The sequence below is a fragment of the Phoca vitulina genome, unplaced genomic scaffold (assembly GCF_004348235.1).
Source record: "Phoca vitulina isolate PV1807 unplaced genomic scaffold, GSC_HSeal_1.0 scaffold94, whole genome shotgun sequence".
Taxonomy (NCBI): domain Eukaryota; kingdom Metazoa; phylum Chordata; class Mammalia; order Carnivora; family Phocidae; genus Phoca; species Phoca vitulina.
The window spans coordinates 1,391,363-1,412,085 of record NW_022589797.1 but is presented as its reverse complement, the minus strand read 5'-3'; the positions used below and the strand labels follow the sequence as shown (position 1 = coordinate 1,412,085).

General features: G+C 50.1%; 4 protein-coding genes across 10 annotated transcripts in view; 1 reads left to right on the top strand and 3 right to left on the bottom strand.

Annotated features, from left to right (window-relative positions):
* Positions 1-39: 39 nt before the first annotated feature.
* SPAG8 (sperm associated antigen 8) lies at positions 40-2,283 on the bottom strand. Its single transcript, XM_032396768.1, has 7 exons — positions 2,187-2,283; positions 1,377-2,088; positions 1,082-1,256; positions 837-882; positions 640-754; positions 461-523; positions 40-356 (listed from the first exon to the last, which is right to left on the bottom strand). The coding sequence occupies exons 1-7, from the start codon at positions 2,249-2,251 to the stop codon at positions 168-170; spliced, it is 1,365 nt and encodes a 454-aa protein (XP_032252659.1). The 5' UTR covers positions 2,252-2,283; the 3' UTR covers positions 40-167.
* Positions 2,284-2,330: 47 nt separating this feature from the next.
* Positions 2,331-20,723, top strand: part of TMEM8B (transmembrane protein 8B) — a 43,210-nt gene continuing 24,817 nt past the window's right edge. Inside the window, exons 1-2 of one of the 7 annotated variants that reach the window (XM_032396767.1) lie at positions 19,073-19,390; positions 19,427-19,830. In XM_032396767.1, the coding sequence (XP_032252658.1) occupies positions 19,287-19,390; positions 19,427-19,830 (508 nt within the window). In that variant the 5' untranslated portion in view covers positions 19,073-19,286. Of the gene's footprint in view, positions 2,449-4,902; positions 4,966-5,644; positions 5,711-19,072; positions 19,391-19,426; positions 19,831-20,723 lie in introns of those variants that run through there. The other 6 variants (XM_032396761.1, XM_032396762.1, XM_032396764.1 and 3 more) reach the window with 6 other exon arrangements.
* HINT2 (histidine triad nucleotide binding protein 2) lies at positions 2,652-5,546 on the bottom strand. The gene is made up of 5 exons (XM_032396771.1): positions 5,243-5,546; positions 3,933-4,073; positions 3,732-3,836; positions 3,561-3,633; positions 2,652-3,439 (listed from the first exon to the last, which is right to left on the bottom strand). Exons 1-5 carry the CDS (start codon positions 5,453-5,455, stop codon positions 3,348-3,350), a joined length of 624 nt encoding a protein of 207 aa, XP_032252662.1. The 5' UTR covers positions 5,456-5,546; the 3' UTR covers positions 2,652-3,347.
* On the bottom strand, positions 7,971-17,426 carry FAM221B (family with sequence similarity 221 member B). The gene is made up of 5 exons (XM_032396772.1): positions 15,677-17,426; positions 15,361-15,501; positions 9,987-10,097; positions 9,630-9,827; positions 7,971-9,228 (listed from the first exon to the last, which is right to left on the bottom strand). The coding sequence occupies exons 1-5, from the start codon at positions 16,671-16,673 to the stop codon at positions 9,092-9,094; spliced, it is 1,584 nt and encodes a 527-aa protein (XP_032252663.1). The 5' UTR covers positions 16,674-17,426; the 3' UTR covers positions 7,971-9,091.

Sequence of the window (20,723 nt, the reverse complement as noted above, 5' to 3'; positions counted from 1 at the left end):
TGAACATGGTAACGCCTAGAATAACTGAAATCGCAATCTCAGGACAAGAGAGAACCCTTTATGGAAAGCCCCTTTACCAAGTACAGACAGAATGTACTTCCTTCCCACCTCTCCAATACAGACGGAAATAGATTCCATATTCCACATCCCTCTTCCCTCCTCAACCCTTAGATAGTGGTTCTACGCATTTCACCACCCTGTTCTCCCTGACAGGCAAGGGAAGATATTTCTCCCAGTTGGTGGGAATAATTCTCAGGTTCATAGGGCAAAGGCTGCCCCAGAGACAAAGGCACTGGTGTTGAGAAACTGCAGTTCTTCCGGAATGGCGTGTCCAGTGTCTTGATGTTACTGACACCCTGGAGGAGGGCCAGAATGAGGACAGATCCTGCTCTGCGCCAAGGTGGAACAGAAGAGCCCCTTCCCCTCCTTCTTCTCCCGCACTCCCAACACCCTCACACACCGGTAGCTGTGGGGCCCTCTGCATCCAGAAGGTTTCAGGCTGCTCCTGACGGTAGTCGTGAGGCTGTAAGGGAGAAAACCTGAAAAGCGCTTGGTTTGAATCTCCCTCTCTTAACCTCTGCTACTTTCCCACAGCCCATTAGAGCCCAGCTGTACAAGTGGGATGGGATAAGCTCTCACCTTGGTTGGGGCAGGAGGCCCGGCATGTACCAGCTCCTTTCGGTAGTCACGGTGTGTCACAGACTCGACCTCAAAGTGCTTCCTTGTGGGTTCCTGCTCTGCCTGCACCTCTTTACTATACAGTTCTCGGGGGCATCAGAGCCATTCTTCCCAGCTTTGTCTTTCCCCTCCCCTTTACCCTTCCCCCAGCCTCTCACCAGATCTGATGGTGCAGGAGCATCTCCATCATGGCTTCACGCTTTCCTGTGGGAGGGCAGGGAGGGGACAGAATGGGGGAGTCTGGTTAAGAAGCAGGCCCAGAAGAAACAAATGTGAGAAAAGGAAGAAAAATCATGGGGTTTTACCCTTATACCCATTGGACAATCCATAGTCCTACTAGAAATTCCTTCCTCTCTCTTTTCTCTAATGGGCTCATGCTGGCCCGTTCTCTCATGCTTCCCACCTCGAATTGGCTGATAGTAGTTTTGTGGGGGCTGGTATGAGTCTTTCTGGGTGGTGCTGAAGGACGTGGGTGACTGTGGCTGCAGGGTCAGCAGTCCCTGGTGTCCGTGTCGGAAGAAGAAACTCTCAGAGCCATCCTGCATACTTGGAACTTGATCCAGGTGGTTGGTGGCTCTCTGTGGGCCCCAAGTTGAGTGACCATGATATCCTTTATGGTACCCACCCTCATCATAAACTACTGCCTCCCCCAAGAAACGGGGCAGTCTTCAGGAAAAGGGAGCAGGTCAAAACAATACCTCCTCCTCCCAGTTGTAGAGAAGGCAGTGGCCCCGTGGCAATGTTTCACTGAGAACCTTACAGTTCCCTTCAACCTGGGGGGTCTTCCAGTGCCCTCGGGCACCAGGTTCTGAGACTTGCAAAAATTTCCAGAGTTGTTTCCGAGGTTCCCAGTGGCAGTAGTGATTCCAGGAGGCACAATTAGGGACCAGCTCTGCCCTGAGGTTTCTGAAGCTTGGGAGATTGGAGGGGCTGAGCTCAGGGTCATGGCCACCATCTGGACTAGGCCCAGAGTCAGTGGCAGGACCAGGGCCAGAACCAGGACCAGTGCCTCGACCAGAGTCACAGCCAGGACCAGAGCCATGGCCAGGACCAGAACCGGAGCCAGGAACAGGGCCAGGACTAGAGCTAAGGTCATTTGTAGTACAGGGATCCTGGGTGAAACGGGAAACATAGACAGGCTCAAAGCCAAGTCTCCTATGGCCTGTCTTGTGGGTAAAGCTGGCTCCAGTGCAGGGCTCCCCAGGAAGACTGTCAGAGGAGCGGTCCAGGAGAACCCTCGGCTCAGAGTAGCGCGCTAGGGTCTTCGTAGATAACGCATCAGTTTTGGCGGTGGAGGCGGCTGCAGCTGCAGTGATGGCGGCTGCCAAGACCGACCCAGGACGGCCATCCGAAGGAAACGGTTCTGAAGCAGACCTGAGCCCTCCAGCACCAGGCTGTATGTCCAAAGATCTAAAAGAAAGCGAATGCGTCAAAGTCCTCAAAAGCGCAGCCCAGTAAGTCCTCTGACCCTTCTTGCTTACACCTGCAGCCAAAGCTGCCGCTCTCACCGAGACCGCGATCCCTTGGTAGACTCGGTGGTCTCCATCTTCAGGCACCAGCTACCGGTTGCCATAGAGACGGCAAATAATTCCAGGAGACTGCGCAGAACTAGAGTTGGGCGGAAGTGTTGGATGGGGGTGGAGGCAGATTCTCTGCGGGGCGGAAGTCTTCGACCTGCCGCTGTCTGGGAAGTCTGCTTTCCGTTCAGACTCCGTTCCGCCTCAGCTCAGCTTTTAAGGTTCCGCTGGCCTAGGGTCCTGCCTTCTACGCGTAAGCATGGTTTTTTGTTTGTTTTTTTTTTTAAAGATTTTATTTATTTATTTGACAGAGACACAGCGAGAGAGGGAACACAAGCAGGGGGAGTGGGAGAGGGAGAAGCAGGCTTCCCGCCGAGCAGGGAGCCGGATGCGGGGCTCGATCCCAGCACCCTGGGATCATGACCTGAGCCGAAGGCAGACGCTTAACAACTGAGCCTCCCAGGCGCCCCAAGCATGGTTCTTTTGAGGCTTTCTAAGGTGGTTCTTTGTGTTGGAGACAAGCACAGGGCTGGGGTATCAGAGTAAAGCATACCTGGTGTGCTTGTGTAGGGGCAACAGTAACTTCCCCTTAGTTCATTCTCAGAAGTGGAGGGAGTCTTTTTAAAATGTTTAAGGTTGAAAATACATCAAACAACTCAAAAGCAAAATGGTGAGACATGGGGATCTGTCAAAGGGTAGAGGCCTTTTTTGGTGTGATTACTTCTCCTTCAGTAAAAGGCCCTCACATTGACCATCCTCCTCTCAGACTCCCTTAGCACTTGGCTTGGCATCTGAGTGAGTGCAAGGATTGAGCAAGCCTCACTCCTGGGTTTCAGTCTCTTCCTACTCACACAAGCTTATTCCTACTGCTACTTTTCTAGAAGCTTGATCCAGGTGAACCATTAGTCATGAGGACTCACAGATCTATAGGCAAATGCTTCTTTAACTGCAGGATGGGCCACCTTAATGTCTCTCACTGACCATAGTCAAGAGAGATGATTATCTTTAATCAGTTTTCTTTCCTATTTGTGGTATCTTTATATATTTAAGACAGTGATCCAAAATCGAGGGTGAGTAAGTTTATTATCATAGGGTCCCTTTCCCCCCACCCTCCAAGCATCCAGGTCTGAGGTTCTTGGTCAGTTGGTAGGTTCAACCTGGAGGCCACTGGAGCTGTCGGCCCCCAAGTACATGAATGTGCAGATGATACACAGACTGTGCGCCCAGCTTCCCATCATTGATCACTGAAACAGAACTTGGGGTTAGGAGGTCAGGATCATGGAAAAGGTCAAAGATTAAAGATCATATTGAGGGGTAGTTTTGAGAATTTATACGTGAGGGGCTCAAGGTCCAAAAGTCACTCACCAAGTCGGTATCCATCTCCCAGGCCCTCAGCCTTTGCTGTCTTCTTGGCCACAAGAAGAAGGTGTCCTAGAAGCTACAGGGAAAGGGGTTGGAGACAGGTGGCTTCATTCACAGGGAGCAAAACCTCTAGCTCCACCCCCCGAAGCCAAACCTTGGCCCTGGTCTTCCCACCTGCTGGTCCTCTTCTTCAGCCTGGCTAATCCGAGGAATGGGCTTCTTAGGAATGACCAGGAAATGCACAGGAGCTTGAGGGGCCACATCACGGAATACGAGACACTGGGAGTAGTGACAGGCCAGAGGCCACCATGTTACTTCAACAGGCTGATGGTATCTCAGCAGTTCCTAAGAGGATGAGTCCTAAGGGCACCCCACCTGCTGGTCCTCATATAGAATGTCAGCTGGGAGACTTCGATCCAGGATCCGGGAGAAGACAGTTGGGGCTGCTCCCCTAGGAGCTGTCTGCTGGGCATTGGCCACTTCATTTCCGTCAGTCACACCTGCAGCTCCTCGGACCTGAAGGTGGGTCAGACATACCCAAGGGAGGGCGCTGACACTACCTCTCCCATATAGTGAGTCGGGGCTGGCAGAGGCTGGGCTCTGTTAGTCATTAACTTCATCCTTCTAAGAACCTATTTGTGGTTCTCATCCAAAAGAAAAGTTCCTCAATTTCAGAGCATCAGTAGCAGAGAGTAGGGTCAGATAGTGCTGAGCTTGGTTAGATAAAGGCTGTATTACAATGCAGGACTCAGCAGTGCAAATGATTCCTGTTCCTAATGTGTCTAGTAAATTTAGTTGCTGTTCAGAGGAAAGGACACAGGATGAGAACTGGAAACTTAGGTCCCAGTTCTCCTTTTACCACTGAATTACCTTAGATAAATCCCTCCTCTTGGCTTCAAATATAAAATAAAGGGAGTGGTCTGTATCACCTTTGAGAAGACTGGAGCTCTTCCCATTTACTCATACCTTGTTACTAAGTTTCCACTAATTTCCACTACTTGTTGCCTGGTCTTTAAGCTATGTTACCCGTTTTATTCAGGTTTGACACAGCACGTCTAGGTGTCACATCCGACCTCTTACTGTGAATTTTACCTCCAGTCCCTTAAATCAGTGAAGGGAAGAATTAAGTGAACTCAGCACCCCCAGCCCCAGGGGATGTGGGTAGGGAAGCCCCAGTTTCCCAGGGGCTCAGAGAAGGCTGAAGTCAGTGCTGTCACATTGTGGGAGAAAGAGCTGGGATGAACCTGACCCCTCTGACAAGTGGGGAAGATGAGAGGTTAACACTTGTGCTCAGAAGGCCAGGGGCCTGACAGAGGCTGGAGACTGGCTCCGAGAAGACAAACCTCACTTCCTGCAGGGGGCGCTGAGGAGGCTGCCCGGAGCAGGCGTTCGGTCAGCTGGGCTTCAGGTAGGCTTAGAAGGCAGCAGCCAATGCACTGACCCTGCGGCGACCTCGGCGCCCGGGGCGGTGCACGGCGTCGGCCACCGCCGAGAGGCTGCCGCCGCCCACCAGCCCGATCTCACCGCACAGCTCGGGAGGGGCGGCGTTCCCTGCCCGGCGTTCGTGCTCCGTCCCCGCGAGGCCGCAGGGCCGCGCGCGCCTGGGGGAGGAACGCCGATCTCCCGGCCCGGAAGGGCGGCCGAGCCCGCGGGACGCCCTCCGCGCGCCTACGGCCGCTTCTCACCTGTGCCCCCCGCGGCCCCGCCACCGCCACCGCCCTGCGCGCCACGCGCAGCCCGGCAGCCAGCACCGGGGCTGCCGCCATCTTGCCCCTCAGCCGCCGAATCTCTCCCCGGGCCAGTACGCCGGCCCCGCCGCCAGGCCGAGGTGGGGCTGCCACGGAGCCGGCGAGCGGCAGCCATTGGCTCCGCCGGCGGCCGCGAGCGAGCCATACCATCCCATTGGTCGCGCTCCTGGGCCCCCGCTTGCTGCCCTTTAGCCCGGAGGGTGGCGCCGTTCACTGCTCTGGCTCCGCCGCCACCGTGGAGGTGGACTCTTTTCAGCCCATTGGCTTCTTCTGCCAGCTGGAGGGCGAGCGTTCCGCTCCATTGGCTTAGACTTCTGGTCAGAGTGACGGTTCCTTCGCCATTGGGCCCCCTAAGTTTCGCCAAGAGAGTGTCTCACTCCATTGGAAGGATTAAGAGACCCAGAGGTGGGATTTTCCTCCAGTTGGCTCCGCCGCACCACACTGGTGTGGCACCGAGCCCCGAAGGTCGTAGACCGTCTCCCGGCATTGGCCGGGGGGAGGGCGGGTTCTGAGGGCGCGCGGCGCTGGCTGGCTCCGGGAAGCGCCGCACCCCGGGGAGGCCAAGGCCACAGAGGGGGGCCGGGCGGGGGCGCCAGGCGGGTGGGCTGAAGGTGAACTGGGACGGGGTCCTTTCTTTAACTGGTGGGACAGATACCCAACTTCTTCCCTACAAGGGCATTTCAGCCTCTTGAGCATTTCAGAGATTTTTAACTTACTCATCTAAGGGCAGTTCCTCCTTAGTTTATGTTCTTGTGTACATACTCCAAGATTGAGGATTCTGCAGTTTGTTTTCAGGGCATTTTTTCCCTTTTTTCCCCTTTCTTTTTAAACGGGGGTGCGGCGGGAGTGTCCTGTCTTTGCCACATGACTAATAAGCAAAGTAATAGGTATCCAGTGTTCTTTCCTTATCAGAAATGGTGTGTGATGCAGTTAGCCTTGCGCCTGGCATTTTTAGGTAGGTTTGAAGGACCAGGGAAATGCATCATGGCTAGGTCAGAAGTATATTTCGTTTTGCTGGAATGTATATTTTTGACAGAGGAACGGGGGTCACAAAATGCTAATATTCTCACACAGGTAAGTTTTAGTACGACAATTAACACTTAGGACAGAAGCCACCACTGTATCTTTAGGGTTTTTTTGTTTTTTTGTTTTTGTTTTTGTTTTAGCACAGGTCCTTGACATAGATAGGTGCTCAATGATTGTGGAATGAATAACATTTGGTGTTTCATTTGCTTTCATAATATGTAATACATATGTATTGCATATATATTCTTATTCTGCCCCTTACAATCAATTTTCCACATTATTACATAGTCTATGTAAATATATTTGTAATGTCTGCGTTTTATTTATTTACTTATTTATTTTTAAGATTTTATTTATTTGAGAGAGAGAGAATGAGCGGTGGGATGGGGCAGAGGGAGAGAGAGAGAAGCCGACTCCCCACTGAGCAGAAAGCCCTGATGCCATCCCAAGACCTGGAGGTCACAACCTGAGCCCAAGGTAGATGCCCAACTGACTAAGCCACCCAGGCACCCTCTGCATATTATTTATTTGAATGAGTTTATCACAGTAATCATTCCTTTATTGTTGACTATTGAATTAGTTTTAATGAATGGTCATTATGGCGCTAATTGCATATCACCCGTCAAGAACAACTCTTTACTTCCAGGGATAGTAACAATCTTTGCTATAGCCATATTATTGTTAGAAAGTCCTTTTTCCCTCCAAAGGGCAGACATTTGACCCTGTGATTTCCCCCTAGGAGTTCTAGCAGTCCAGATTGCATCCCTTCCTTTGGAAGTATAGACAGCTTCCCCAAATGTGGGGAAATGTAGACTGGCCTTTTCTGTGCCCCAGAGGCTACATGCAGTTCTCTGTGGTGCCTCTGAGACCACATGGAGCTGCTCTGGAGAAGCGCAAGAGATAAGAGGAGCTGGCATCTAGGAAGGGGAAGGAAACCGGCCAGGCACGGTAGACGACGACAAGGCACTTTGAAACTGGTTATTTCTTTGGGTTCTCAGGGAGAGCAGGTAGCACAGAGATTATTCTTTTACAGAGCCAGAAACTGAGGCCCAGAGAGTGACTTGCCTAGGATCACAGAGCCCATTAGTGCCAGAATCTCCTACTCCTCATAAAAATAACTATGATTCACTGATTTTGGCCACAGTCACTGATTTTGGCTGCTCGCCCACAGTTCTTTACTCCAAGCCTTTGTGATACCTGGCAGCTGCTCTCTGAGCTGCAGCTCTCTGGAGGCTCTGACCACTGTCTCCAGTACTGATCCCCACCGCTACATTGGCTACTGGACCTCATTAGAGACTTCTGTTCCTTTGTTCTTTTTTTTCAATTTGTCAGTTGCTTCCTGGCTTTACTTTCTTTCCGTTTGTATGGTCAACTCTCTCCACATTCTCAAGCCTTCTTTTTGCTTTCTTTTCCTGATCATCCTCCCTGACACCCTCCCATCATCAACCATCAATCTAACTATTGTGTTTCTTTTCCTCTTTAGGTTCCTGCTTCCAGCTGTACCCGAATCCTCAACTACCCACTGATTAGGTTTTTCTGTGATTCCCCACATTAGCCTTCCCAAACCTTCTCCTCTCTCTTCCTGTCTCCTACTCCCCACTCTTACCCCTTTCCTTCACAACCAGCAACTGACCTTGTCTCCTATTTCACAGGGGAGCTTCCACAAGATCCTGCTTCCTGCAGCTCCGTGAAGGCCCATCATTTTCTTTCTCCCTTCCTCTTGGTCTTAGGGGGTGGTACTTCTCCTGTCCAGAGCAAATCCCTTCACCTCTGCCCTGATCTCATTCCTTCCCTCCATCTCTGGGATGTCTCACCAGGCATCTCTCTCTCTTCTGCATCCTTCAAGATCTTTTTCTCTACTGATTCCTCCCCTTTTTTCCCTCCTAAAAAATGCTTCCTTGACTCCACATCTCCCTCTGGATATTGTCTGACTTCTCTCCTGCTCTTTTCATCCAAGCTTCCTAAACAAACTCTTTCAAACTTACCGCTGTTTGGTTTCTGCCTCCACTGCACCACTGAAACCACATTATCTGAAGTACCCAAAGACCTAATTATAAAATCCAATGGACATTTTCCAGTCTTTATTACTGGCATCCCCACCTGCATCTAACATCAGTGTTCACTCTATCCTTCTGGAAACCCCCTCCCTCCTTGGCTTGCTTGAAGCCACTCTGTCCTTCTGATGCCAGAGCTAGCATCTTGAATGTGGGTTTGGTGGAGGCAGGTGGCTTGATCCAGCCTGTCTCCTGTGTGGTGCTCTCTCTTGGCCCCATTAGGTGCCAACTCTAAGGTCCTAGGGTGTCTATTCCTGGGCTGGGATCTATCTGCCCCATACAGAACCAGGCCAGATTCCAGAGGCTTCCTTTTTATTGCTGATTTGAGCCAGGTTCAAAGAGGCCTGCGCCAGGTGTTGACACTGTCTGTCCCTGGAGGAGGGAAAAGCAGAGGTGAAAGGGTCAGGTATGGGGGTCAGACACAGGGTCAGGCCAGAGGCTGTGTGGGCCAGGAGGCCCAGGGGGTCTGGGGTGGGAGCCAGGACGGCCAGAGGGCCCCTGCTCCTGTAGAGCCGCAGAGTCAGAGTTGCTGACAATGGCTTCTCGGAGGGTAGGCATCTCTGCAAAAGGCACATAGTCTGCTCCTGGGGGTGGAAACCAGGGCAAGTATGGGGTGCAGCAGGTGAGAGGGTGAGATAGTCCTGGATGGGATGGTTGAGGGTGGGAGCACCTTCCTGCCCAGCCTTCTGACTATGACCCCCCCGTTCTAGGTTGCCCCCTCACCATGAGGCCTCCCTCCTCGTCGCCGGGTCTCCTCAGTCTCAAAGAAAGTCTCGTGTTCCTCCCAGCGCCGGTCACAGGCCGCACAGAGGAAATTAGACTCAAAGCAGTTGCAGCAACAGCCTAGGGCGAGGAGGAAGCCAAGACAAGTATAGGGAATTGGGGCTTCCTCACGGGCTGACTGTATTCTCATCTCTTCCGTACCAACCACAAACCCGAGTTTCTTCTTTTTTTTTTTTTTTTTAAAGATTTTTTATTTATTTGACAGAGACATAGCGAGAGAGGGAACACAAGCAGGGGGAGTGGGAGAGGGAGAAGCAGGCTTCCTGCGGAGCAGGGAGCCCGATGCGGGGCTCGATCCCAGGAACCCAGGATCATGACCTGAGCCGAAGGCAGACGCTTAACGACTGAGCCACCCAGGCGCCCCAACCCGAGTTTCTTCTACCAGTTCCCCTATCCTTATCCCCAAACTATTTGCATCCTACCCATGCCCACCCCTGTACTCCCCTCACCCTAGAAATTACCTTTCACCCTGCAGGGATGGGACCCAGTAGCTGCATGGTCTTCATGGCTGTGTTTGCAGCGACATTGGGCCCTCCAGGCCTTGGGGTCAAAGGTAGCTCGTCTTTTGAGCCAGAACTCACCCACCTCCTCTGGGCGTGATGGGATAAAGCAGAACGTGAGGCAGCGACACTGGCCCACATTGCAGGGCACAGATATGTCTGTGGTAATGGGGAAAGATGGAGGATTAGAATGGCACCTAATAGGGCCTGGCCTTCCCGTGCCAACCCCCTCCCTCGTACCATCACGCACACTTTCTCTCATATGGCCAGAGTACAGTTATCCCTCCCCGCTGGCAGGGGCTGGTCAGTTCTCCCTACCTGAGATGATCTGGTGCTCTTTCAACAAGTGTCCACAAAAGCATTTGGACTCATTTCCAATCCGGAAACAGTCCCATAGGTAATGGGGGCAGCGCCAGCCAATGTAGAGACCTGAGTGTGGAGGGATTAACAAGGAAAAGTGAGAAGGAAAAATAGCCTACACCTCCTACCCAAGGCATTCTCACCTCTCCCCCTAGGTGTATTCACCTCCACCCATGAGTTCTCATCCCCACCCCTTTAGACATTTTCTCGCCAGGTTTTCTCAGGGTTCCACAAGTGTTTCAGTTCCTTTTCCACCCCAGGATCCACTCCATCTCTGTTAGCCTGTCAGAAATGACTGAGGACAGTCTTCAAGATTATAAATGAAATTTTGTTTGAAGATAAACACGAATCTCGCCAAATTCTCTGTGACTGTGAAGATTCCCATCTCCTCCCCTTCCCACATTAGAAACCAACTTTGTTTTGTTTCCTTGAAGTGTCTAAGGTGAGGGAAGGGAAGATGATTGGCCAGGGGTAGAAGAGATGGTGAGGACTGGCACCTAAGAAGCATGGTTGTTGACAGGACAGAGGCAGAGGAGGAGGAGGTTGGGCAGCTCTGGGACCAGGAGGAGGGCTTTCCTCACTTTTCAAGGTTCGCACCTTCATATTTCCTTTCTTTGTTCCTGGTGTTACTGAACGAACGCTATCTATGAATTTGAGAAGGGCTGCCTGTGGTTCTCTAAGAATCAGGAGAAAGAGGTAGGCCGGAAGTCATGAGTGGTGAAGGTCAAGAAATCGAAGCTTGTGAGGCTAAGAAGTATCCCTGAGAGCAGGCACCAGCAAAACGCCACAAACCTTGAGAGCCTGGTTTCAGCTGTGGGATCTGAAACTGGCTTCATGGTCAGCCTTACTAAAAGGCAAGGGTGGAGCCATGTAAATGTGGGAGGAGAACCAGAGAGCACATCCCACTCAGATTTTCTCACCCTTCAGGAGACCTGAGAGTACTCCAACTTCTAGGCAAGAATCCTAGATGAGTCCTCATGGAGTGGGACCTTCGGCCGTAGGACCCATTCCCATTTAAAGGCTACAGTGAAGTGTTACCTCCACCAAAAAGTTGTCCCTGACTTCCTCTGTCTGTTTAGGGGCCTCTTCTCTTTTTTTGACTCCTTGTGCTACTCCTATCACAGTACTATACATGAGAATGGACTTTCCACTTGTATTCCTCTTAAACTGTAAGTTCCTCCAAGGAAGGGTCTGTCTTTTCGCCTATATCTCTAGTCCTAGCTTAGGGCCTGGCCAAAATAGGTGCCCAGAGAGCACAGACTCCTCGACTGACGAAATGAAGGAGCAAGTTCCTTCAGGAGGGAAGACAGACCCAGTATTCTAGGCATAGCCCTGAAGTTAGTGTCCTCTGGTCTTTGACTCTGGCCAGGGCCACAATTCACAATTTTGTGCCTAATTGTCAGTCTAGGTTTTCTTGCCTCACCCATGGTCTTTCAGGGTCTAAAGCCTGTCCAGATGTGGCTTTTGGCTTTGCTACTTCTGTCCTGATACTGACAGCCTATAGTGCGACTGCCCCATCACACCAGCGAGTCTTGGTCAAAGGGGCGGAGTACAGGCAGAGTCACAATGGAGGTGAGTGGGGGCCAGAATTCCACTAGAGGAATTCTGAGCTCTGTCCAGAGCAGCAGGACAGGCTGAGCAGATGAGGTGTGGAGGTGAACGAGGGTCAGTGCCCATAGATCAAGGTCCTGCCTGAGGGCCTGGGAGAGTCAAGTCCAAGCACTGATATGGGAGTCAGTGTCCAGCTCTCAGATGAAGACTAGAGTTTAAACAGACTAGCAACTATACCTCAGATTCCATTATAGGTGTCAGTGGTCTTAAAGTGGGACAACTGACATCAGGCCATGTAGTCCAGAGTGGGACCCTCTTCTCTCTGCTCTGATTCCAAATACTCTTAGGACCGGCAGGGTGAGGAGACATTATCTGGGATGCCATTTTGACCCTGTATAAGGTGATTCTACGTAGTTTCGCCTTAAGAATCTTTGCCTCAAGCATTTTCACTGCAAACGTTTTCACTGCATGATTAATTGGCCATAGGCAATTTTGCCACAAAAGAAAAAATTATGAAAAATAAAAGGGCATTCATTAAAAAGGACATAATGAAAAATGGAAAATGAATATCAAAATTAAAAATGGCTTTATTGCAAAATGCAATATATTTGAATTTAAAATGTATAGAATAGATTCATGGCAATACTATACAAATAACTGATTTTATTTTGTGGATTGTACCTAAGCACTTGTCTTCAAAGTTTTTCATTCATAGTATTATACGTTTTTGTTTTTTGTTTTGTTTTGCTTGTTGATTCATCTCCTTGTTTGGCATCACACTTTTTCTTTTTTTGCTAAAATTTCTTCCTTCATTAAGAGAGGTATCAGTTTCCAAATACTAGGATACATATTTGTAACTGAACTTTGTATTGTGTTGTGAAAGCTTTCTACACTGCTGTTTTTTCTTGGCACATTGTCACATGTCCATCGATAGACATTCCAAAGTTGTATGGGAAGTTGTGTGGGTTCAAAACTCTGTGTCACTGTGTAGACAATTATGAAGGCTAAGATCTATGTAATATAAAAATGGGAGTACTAGTGTCAACAGAGAAATGAAACCAAACTGTCAACCAGTTGATGAAACCAACAAACTGTCAAACCAAACTATCAACTAGTTTATCTTTTTTTTAAATCTTTTTAAAAATATTTTATGGCAAATTGCCTTATGGTTAATTAATTTTGTGGCACCCTATTTGTGGCAAAGGTGTCTACAGCACAGATGCTTACTCTGAAAATACCAGACAGGGTACAACACAGTCGATTCCATGGTCATATAATCACATTTGCATGATAACATCTATTTTTGCTTAGAACATCTCCATACAACATACAGTTGTCTTTACATGAAGGATGTCTCCAGTCCAGACCTCTCTCCTGAGCTTCAGACCCATATATATAGCCAGCTGTCTCCAGACTCTTTCACCAGCATGTTCCACCAGCACGTCTAATGTGGTACAGCCAATTATTCCTTTCAAACCTGGCCCTCATCCTTTGTCCTCTGTTCATCCAACACATACTTATCATGAATCTACTCTGTTTTAGGCATTCATTAATGGTATCATCATCAAATCAGTCTCTAAGCCAAAAACCTAGAGGTCATTCCAGGCATGTCCTTCTCTCTTATCCCATACATCCAAAGATCCAAAAGTCAGTTTTACCTTCTTAACATTTCTTGAACATTCTATTTCTCTCCACCTCTACCCATCTACTTCTTACCTGGATTATTATTACCAGTGACCAATGTAGTCTCCTATGTCCAGTCTTATCTTTCTCCAGTCTACAATACTGCCAGAGCAGTCTTTCAAAAACACAAATTTGTTCATGTTATTGTCCCACTTAAAATCTTTTAGTGACTCTCAGCTACCCTTAGATATAATCCCAACTCTTGAGCTTTGCACAGAAATGCCTGTACAGTTCTGCCCTTCCAGAGCTGAGCCTTGTCCAACATTTCTTGCACTTTCCTACTGGTGCCTTGCCCTGTCAGATCTCACCTGGATATATCCCACTTTTTACCTGGCCACCTCTTTTTACTCACCTTTTTTTTTTTTTTAAAGATTTTGTTTATTTATTGAGAGAGAGAACGAGTGGGGGGGGGAGGGGTAGAGGGAGAGGCAGACTCCCTGCAGAGCAGGGAGCCCGATTTGGGGCTCGATCCCAGGACCCTGGGATCATGACCTGAGCTGAAGGCAGACACTTAGCTGACTGAGCCACCCAGGTGCCCCTCTTTTTACTCATCTTATAGATTTCAGCTGAGAAGTCATCCCTTCCAAGGCTTATTCCCTGAGCCCCCAAGACTGGGTGCCCTTTTTTTCTGCTCGTGTGGCACTGTGGGCTGACCTCAATCATAGCAATTAGAATGAATTATAATTATCCTTTTACTTACTGGTGTCTCTCATTAGAGTACAAATTACTTGAGAGATTTTGTTTTTGACATCCCACCAGCCACTGCCTCCGCATCTGGCTCACTGACTGGCACACAGTTGGTGCTCAGTAAATGCTGAATAAGTAAAAGAAAAGTTTACACTTGATCCTTCTCTACACAGCACACATTCTGATTCTCTAGGGACTCAAGATCCCCAATATTAGGAGGGAACCCTAAATACCTTTTTCAGGATTGAATGACACTTAAATTACTACATAAACTGCCCATTTAAACAGGAAAATGAAGAAGTTCCATGTGAAGAAGTATAGCAGCCTTGAAGAGTGGGGAGCAGGCAGGAGGTTCTGAGAAGGAGATCAGGGACTGAATGACCCTGTATTTGCAGGAAGAATAAGAGTGACAGAAGATGTTAAAATAAGCAAACAAAGTCATTTAAATGCCTGAATTGAGACTGAGAAACAAATGAGATCATTATGACTTTCTTGGCCAGGGGTGGAGGGGAAGGGTCCCAGCATGAGAATGAGGAAAGTAAATTGCATGGAGAAGGGAGGACATAGGATTGCCTGGTTGTCTTTATATCTTAGGCCCATCTAGTTTCAACATAACTCTCTTCCTATCATAAGGGGAAAAGGAAGTATAAAAGACAAAAGTAAATGCACTGATGTCTACTGAATTCAGTTTAGAAGCCCCCAGAATCTGCAGAGCAGGTCAGGGTTGCTTTCTGAAGGTATTTGCTATAGACATGAAGTTAGCAACACAGGTACACATGCTCGCACCGGATGGCACGGGTTTACATAGTACATCTGCACACCTTTTATATGCAGGCCCAGATAAGCATAGCGTGCCACTAATGGGGCTGGCAAGAGTACTAATTCTGGGCTGAGACTTGGAATCAGTAGGGCTTGAAGATACGACGCTTCTCTTTGGCGAAGAGACTCATAGCTTTTGGGTACCCACGTGATAATGGTCTGGCATGCGGGGTGACAGCCTTTTAGTGGAGTTCCACCAAGGGGACCAAGGCCTTTTGCCATGTCAGAGCCACAAGTCTCCTGGACTGTCTAGGGTCCTGGGCCATCTCTGCCTTAAGGTCGGTTTGGTGCAGGCTCTCAGAGCCCTAGATGTGGGGCTGGCCTATGACCCTTCTTTTTTTTCTTCCTTTTAACAACTTTAGTTTAGCTGCCTGTCCCTACCTGGGCTTTATATGAATATCCCCACTTTTTTCTGTACTCATGCTGTCCACTTTGGCCCACCTGGCTTCTTCCCTCCTAGATTACAGGCAGTTAGCATTGCCATTTCCACAAGGGGCAGTGATCCATTGATCAGGTCAGGATCCCCGATCCAGTCAGATTGGAGGATGGCCACCGGCCTGTCACAGGCTTCTGAAGGGCTTTCTGGGCTCACCTGTCTGGATGGTACTTAGGGCTGCATTCTTCTCCCATTGGAAAAGATAATTCACCTGAGCACCAAACTTCTCTCTGGGCATTGCCTTAGCCACTTCCACCAGCTCTGCTCGCTTGGCAGGGACCACTGGGTGGACTGTGTAATCTGGGAAGGGAAAAGCTGAGTAACCAAGGGGAAGTGAGGAGGCCCTAAAACTAAGAGAAGGGGCCAGGTTAAAGAGTAACCCAATCCCCTCCTCCCGGGGCAGGTGTAAGACAGTGATGGGAACGGGGAAAAGTGCAGGCACAATTACGGCTAACTCCTTTCTCCTTCGTCTTGCCCAGCTGTTGTCCAGGCTGCGCCGTGGCTGCGGTGCTGTCCGTGGCATCCACCTGCTCTTTGTCTTCTCCTTCCTCTTCCTTTTCCTTTGCAGATGTGTCCAGGTGGATCGGGGCTGAAGGGCTTGAAAGGGAGTGCTTTTGAAGGATCTCAGACTCAGAGATCTGGATGGACCTCCTTGACCATGAGACCTCACTGGGAGAATACTTAGAGAGGTCTTCCTTCAGAGTATCAGGGGAAGATACAGGGACATAGTCTTGTGATGAGGTAGGAGAAGAAAGGTGTTTCTCTGGGACCTTAAAGATGTGAGTTTCCAACAGGGTCTCAGGGATAAGGATTTCTAAAGGGATCTCAGAGTATCCTACAGGTATCTCAGAGATGGAGGGCTCCAAAAGGGATTCAGAGGTGTAGGTCTCTAAAGGAGCCAGGGAAGTGGATGGAACCAGATGAGATTCAGAGGTGTGGGCCTCTAAAGGGGTCTCAGAGATGGAAGGTTCCAAAGGGGTTTTAGAGGTGTGGGTCTCTAAAGGGGCCTGGGAAGTGGATGGAACCAGATGAGATTCAGAGGTGTGGGCCTCTAAAGGGGTCTCAGAGATGGAAGGTTCCAAAGAGGTTTCGGAGGCATGGTTCTCTAAAGGGGCCGGGGAAGTGGATGGAACTAGATGAGATTCAGAGGTGTGGGCCTCTAAAGGGGTCTCAGAGATGGAAGGTTTCAAAGAGGTTTCAGAGCCATGGTTCTCTAAAGGGGCCTGGGAAGTGGATGGAACTAGATGAGATTCAGAGGTGTGGGGCTCTAAGGGAGTCTCAGAGATGGAAGGCTCCAAAAGGGTTTCAGAGGTAAGGGGCTCTAAAGGGGTCTTAGAGATGGAAGGCTCAAAGCCCGTTTCAGGGATAGGGGGCTCCTGTGAGTCCTCGGCGGAGGGGTCCTTTGAAGAGGGGTGCTTCTCTGTTTCCATGGTGGTATGAGGCGCTTCTATGACCTTGTCTGCTTCCATCTAGTGGTAGAAGAGGGTATAGTCTTCATTAGGTTGGGACTGGAGGGTCTGCAAGTCAGAGTTCACTGGGGGTTATGGAATTAGGGTAAGGTTTTCAGTGCACCTGAGATATAAGGAGGAAGCAAAATGAACTTTGGGTCAGGGTATGGTGCCAGGAGGTTCACCTGTGTGCCTAGACCCCATGTGACATGTGGCTACAGATTGTGAGGGAGCTGGAACTTAAAGACAGAAAGGCTGAAGCAGTCAGAATCCCATCAGTAGATGGTAGCAGAGGACCGTGACCCAGGAGGGAGCCTGAACATAGCAACTTGACTAGTCCAAGAGCAGGGTCCTGGGCCTTAGGACCATGGAGGTCAGGCAGTGGAGTTCTAGAGACTGGGATACCAAGCCAAAGTGGGGGTTTGCTCCTAAGAGTGCAGGACAATGCCATGATGCATTAGGCAGGGCCCTGACTGCAGTCTGGTTTTGTCTAGGGACCACATACACCCTCCCTTGATGATGTCACTCATGTTCAAGGCTTCAGTTACTTCCAGCTGGTATGCGGATGATTCCTAAATCCATATTTCCAGTTCAGACCTCTTTAAATCCCTGTGTTTAACACTCGTACCCAACTGCTTGCTAGACATTGCTAAATGGATGTCCCCCAGGGCATGAAAGCTGAACTCTGGGAATTATTTTGGTCTTACCCTTTCCCCTCAAACCTCATCTTCAAATAGGCACCAAGGACTATATTTCCTATCTTCTAAATAATCCCGAAAGCCATTCTCTTCTTTCTTTTCTCTCTAATTTTGTTTAAGTTCTTATCATTTTCTACCTGGATTATGTAGTAACTTCACTCCTCTGCCTCCTCCAGCATATTAATCCATTCAGCCATTCTTTCATTGATTTATGTAACTTATACTTTTATAAACAACCCAATCTTACACTTTTGCCCAGGCACCGTGCTAAGCATTGGACTCAGTTGAAAGAATCTGGGAAAGAGACCAGGCTAACCAAAATGACAATACAGATGAGTTGGTGGCGTGCTGGGGTAAGCTTAGGATGCTGTGGAGTGGGGTGTGACAAATTTGTCTTGGAAGGATGTCCAAAAGAAGTCAGTCCTCCTTAATGACCCAATGGAGATCTTTCTTTAAAAATGTAAACCTAACAATGGCATTCCTTTGCTTAAAAACACTCAATTGTGTCAGCCTAAGGATTAAGTCTAAATTTCTTGGCCCTGACATTCAAGGCTTGTCATTATTTGCAACACTGCCTAAGGATTCCAGCTTTAGCCTTCTGTGCTCCCTACTTTCTTCCCATGCTCCAGAGATGCTAAACACATCACTTAACATTCATTAGAGTCTTTCCAAAGGGGAAGTTTGGGACAAGAAGTAGGGAGAGAGGTAGGATGATAGGAATCTGACCAGACATTCAGCAAGAGGAAAAAGATACTTGAAGGTGGAGAACCAAGGATGGGAGGAGAAGAAGGATAAAAAGAAGGGGAAGGAGGGAACTGGGCGGAGAAGCATGGTGGAGGGGGAGTGTAAGGATGAAAAGTAGAGAATGGGAGGGGTTTCGACTGAGGTGGGAAGGGGCAGAAGGTGTTAGGAGCGAAATGAGATGAGAGTTTGGAGGAGGAACCTTTGGAGAAACCATATACCTCTGGGCTTTGGCTTGGCTATTACAAGTCCTTAGGTCACGATCTCGTCTGAAGCTGGGAAGGGGAAATGTTAGGGAAGGATGGAAGGCTCTTGGATGAGACTCGCCTTGCAGTTGTTATGTAATGAGAGGCCTTGCCTTCAAGTCTACCACTTGGGGAGGGAAGTTGGACACCTGCAGAAATTCGCAAAGGAACTCTGGCCAGATCTGGGGGAGGGTGGGAGGGGAAGGGACGAGGGGTTCCGCGGCCGATGAGGGAGGAGCTTGACTGAAACCTCTGGAACCCCAGCCGGGAGAGGAGGGATCCGTCACCAGGGCAACCAGACGCCCAGGAGTCTCCGTGGCAACAGCACTGGTCTCCATATGAGGCTGCATTGGACCTAGAGGGGACAAGCCTAGAGGGCTCACTTTTAAAGGGGTTTTGCGGGATCTCTGTGAGAGTGTTCGGGTAGTCTGCGGACGTCTGTGGGGACGTCCGTAGGTGTCTGGGTTTGTGAGGGTCTCTGTAGGTTTCCTATGAGATGTGTGTGGCTCTATCAGTGGGGGCTGTGAGCATCTGAGGTTGGCATAGGGGCTCCGAGGTTGGGGTGAGAAAGGCAGGGGATCAAGGAGCTGGGGCTGGGGCGGAGTCTGTCCTCGGAGGCCCGCAGAATCAAGTTGGAGACCAATAGAATAGGGCAGAGGGTGGGCTCTACTGACAAGAACCAATCGAGGTGATAGATGGGCGGAGCGTCATAACTACGTCAGACAGAGGCCGCAGCCGCGGGGCCTGGTTATCGCCGGTCCAGCGCAGCCCGGAGTCGCCCAGGCCTGAACTCCTACCCAGGTCCCCGGCCCGGCCTTAGCCGGCCTGACCCCGGCCCGGGGCCCACGAGGACACCGAAAGCCACCCCCTTGGGGGTGGGGAGCGGAGCCGTGGGTCAGCTCTGAGCGCACCCCGCGCTGGCCTGTCCGGCCCCGCCCCCGCCCCGGGCCATGGCCCAGCCCTGGTCCCGGCCCCTCGTCCTATCCTCATCCAGCCCTTGGCCCCCAGCCCCGCCCTCGCCCCGCTTCCCAAATCGGCCCCTGCCCCGGCCTGGGTCCCAGCGAATGCCCAGATCCGAGTCCCAACCCAGGCCCCCCCTCCAGTCCCAGTCCCAGTCCCTGTGCCTGTCCTGGCCCCCAACCCCTCCTCTGCCCTTGTTTCACCTCCTGTCACAAATCCCAGCCGAAACCCTGTCCCAACCCCATTCCCAGTGTTTGCTTAAACCCGGTGCCCAAACCCTGCCCTTGCCCCAGTCCCCATTACATCCCCTGCTTCAATCCCATTCCCTGCCCTTGTTCAAGCCCCAGTGCCCAGCACAGCCCAATCCATTATCTCAGCCTTTGCCCTCATCTCTGTGTTTACCCAAGTCTCTCCCACTATCCACCCCCCTCTCTCATACCCTGCCCCTCTCCCAGCCTCGACTCAGGTCTGGGCTCCAGCTGCCGCCAGCCTTATTGCTGCTGTTGCTGTTCTCTGTCCTTGGCCCGGGGGCTGGTGAGTGCAGAAGCAGGAAGCACTGAGGCAGGGAGGGGTGGACTGGAGGGATTCAGGAGAGGTGGGTCCTGGGCAACTAGATCACTGGGGAAGAAGTCCGGAGAAATAGGGAGGAGAGAGGTCTTACACAAGGGAGAGAAATTGGGAGGGTCAGAAGAGAGGAAACCGAGGGCTTGAGGCTCAGCAGGTGCCTAATAATCCCCAGGACAGAGACTCCAAGGTTTTCTTTCCTGGTGGCCATCCTGACCCCGCTTTGACTCTTGCTTTTCCAAGGAAGGAAACTTGGAACTTCTTCTGCAAGGGAAGTTTGATGGGGGAGACATAATCCTATATCAGAGAGCCTCTAGTCCAGTGTGGGAAGTTCTAGCCTAAACTTTGAGATATTGGGCATGCATTAAAACAGGGTTAAGAAAACAGTTTTGAGAACAATGTAGCAAACAGTTGGACATGGGTTAGTTTTCTTCTTGTAATGAGTCTTGTTCCAGATAAGTTTGTTTTGCTTAGGAATAATTCCTGACACTTTTAGAGCAGTCTTGAAATATAGAGGGCCATTTTATAGATGGGGAAACTGAGGCTCGGTTGGGGGGCAGTTTTCCCAAGGTCATACAGCTTGTAAATGGCAGTACTGGGGCTAAAAAAAGTTTCCTAATTCCTGTTTTATACTAGTGTTTTGTTTTTTTTTTCACTGCAACATATGCCTAATAGGAAAATAGCCAGTTGAGAGAAGACTCAAAGCACAACCTGTCCTCTCCCATGTCTGCCCACAGTGGGGCTTCCTCATTTGCCAGTTGTCAGCCTAGGACCACCATCCAGGGAGGAAGTGATTCGGAGAGGGGGAGGTCCAACTTCTTAATGGGTGGAATGTGGGAGCAGGCGGGGTTCCTGGCTGTAGG

Excerpts from the sequence above, each read along its gene's own strand:
- SPAG8 (XM_032396768.1), bottom strand. The coding sequence starts at position 2,251 with ATGGCAACCGGTAGCTGGTGCCTGAAGATGGAGACCACCGAGTCTACC. Across the intron at positions 2,089-2,186 it reads ACCAAGGGATCGCGGTCTCG|ATCTTTGGACATACAGCCTG; the intron begins GTGAGAGCGGCA and ends GCTTTCTTTTAG. Across the intron at positions 883-1,081 it reads CTACTATCAGCCAATTCGAG|GAAAGCGTGAAGCCATGATG; the intron begins GTGGGAAGCATG and ends GCCCTCCCACAG.
- HINT2 (XM_032396771.1), bottom strand. The coding sequence starts at position 5,455 with ATGGTATGGCTCGCTCGCGGCCGCCGGCGGAGCCAATGGCTGCCGCTC. Across the intron at positions 4,074-5,242 it reads CGGGGCCGCGGGGGGCACAG|GTCCGAGGAGCTGCAGGTGT; the intron begins GTGAGAAGCGGC and ends ACCCACCTTCAG. Across the intron at positions 3,440-3,560 it reads GGGAGATGGATACCGACTTG|TGATCAATGATGGGAAGCTG; the intron begins GTGAGTGACTTT and ends GTTCTGTTTCAG.
- FAM221B (XM_032396772.1), bottom strand. The coding sequence starts at position 16,673 with ATGGAAGCAGACAAGGTCATAGAAGCGCCTCATACCACCATGGAAACA. Across the intron at positions 15,502-15,676 it reads GCCTGGACAACAGCTGGGCA|ACACAGTCCACCCAGTGGTC; the intron begins AGACGAAGGAGA and ends CCTTCCCAGATT. Across the intron at positions 10,098-15,360 it reads CCTAAGTACCATCCAGACAG|GTCTCTACATTGGCTGGCGC; the intron begins GTGAGCCCAGAA and ends CTCCACACTCAG.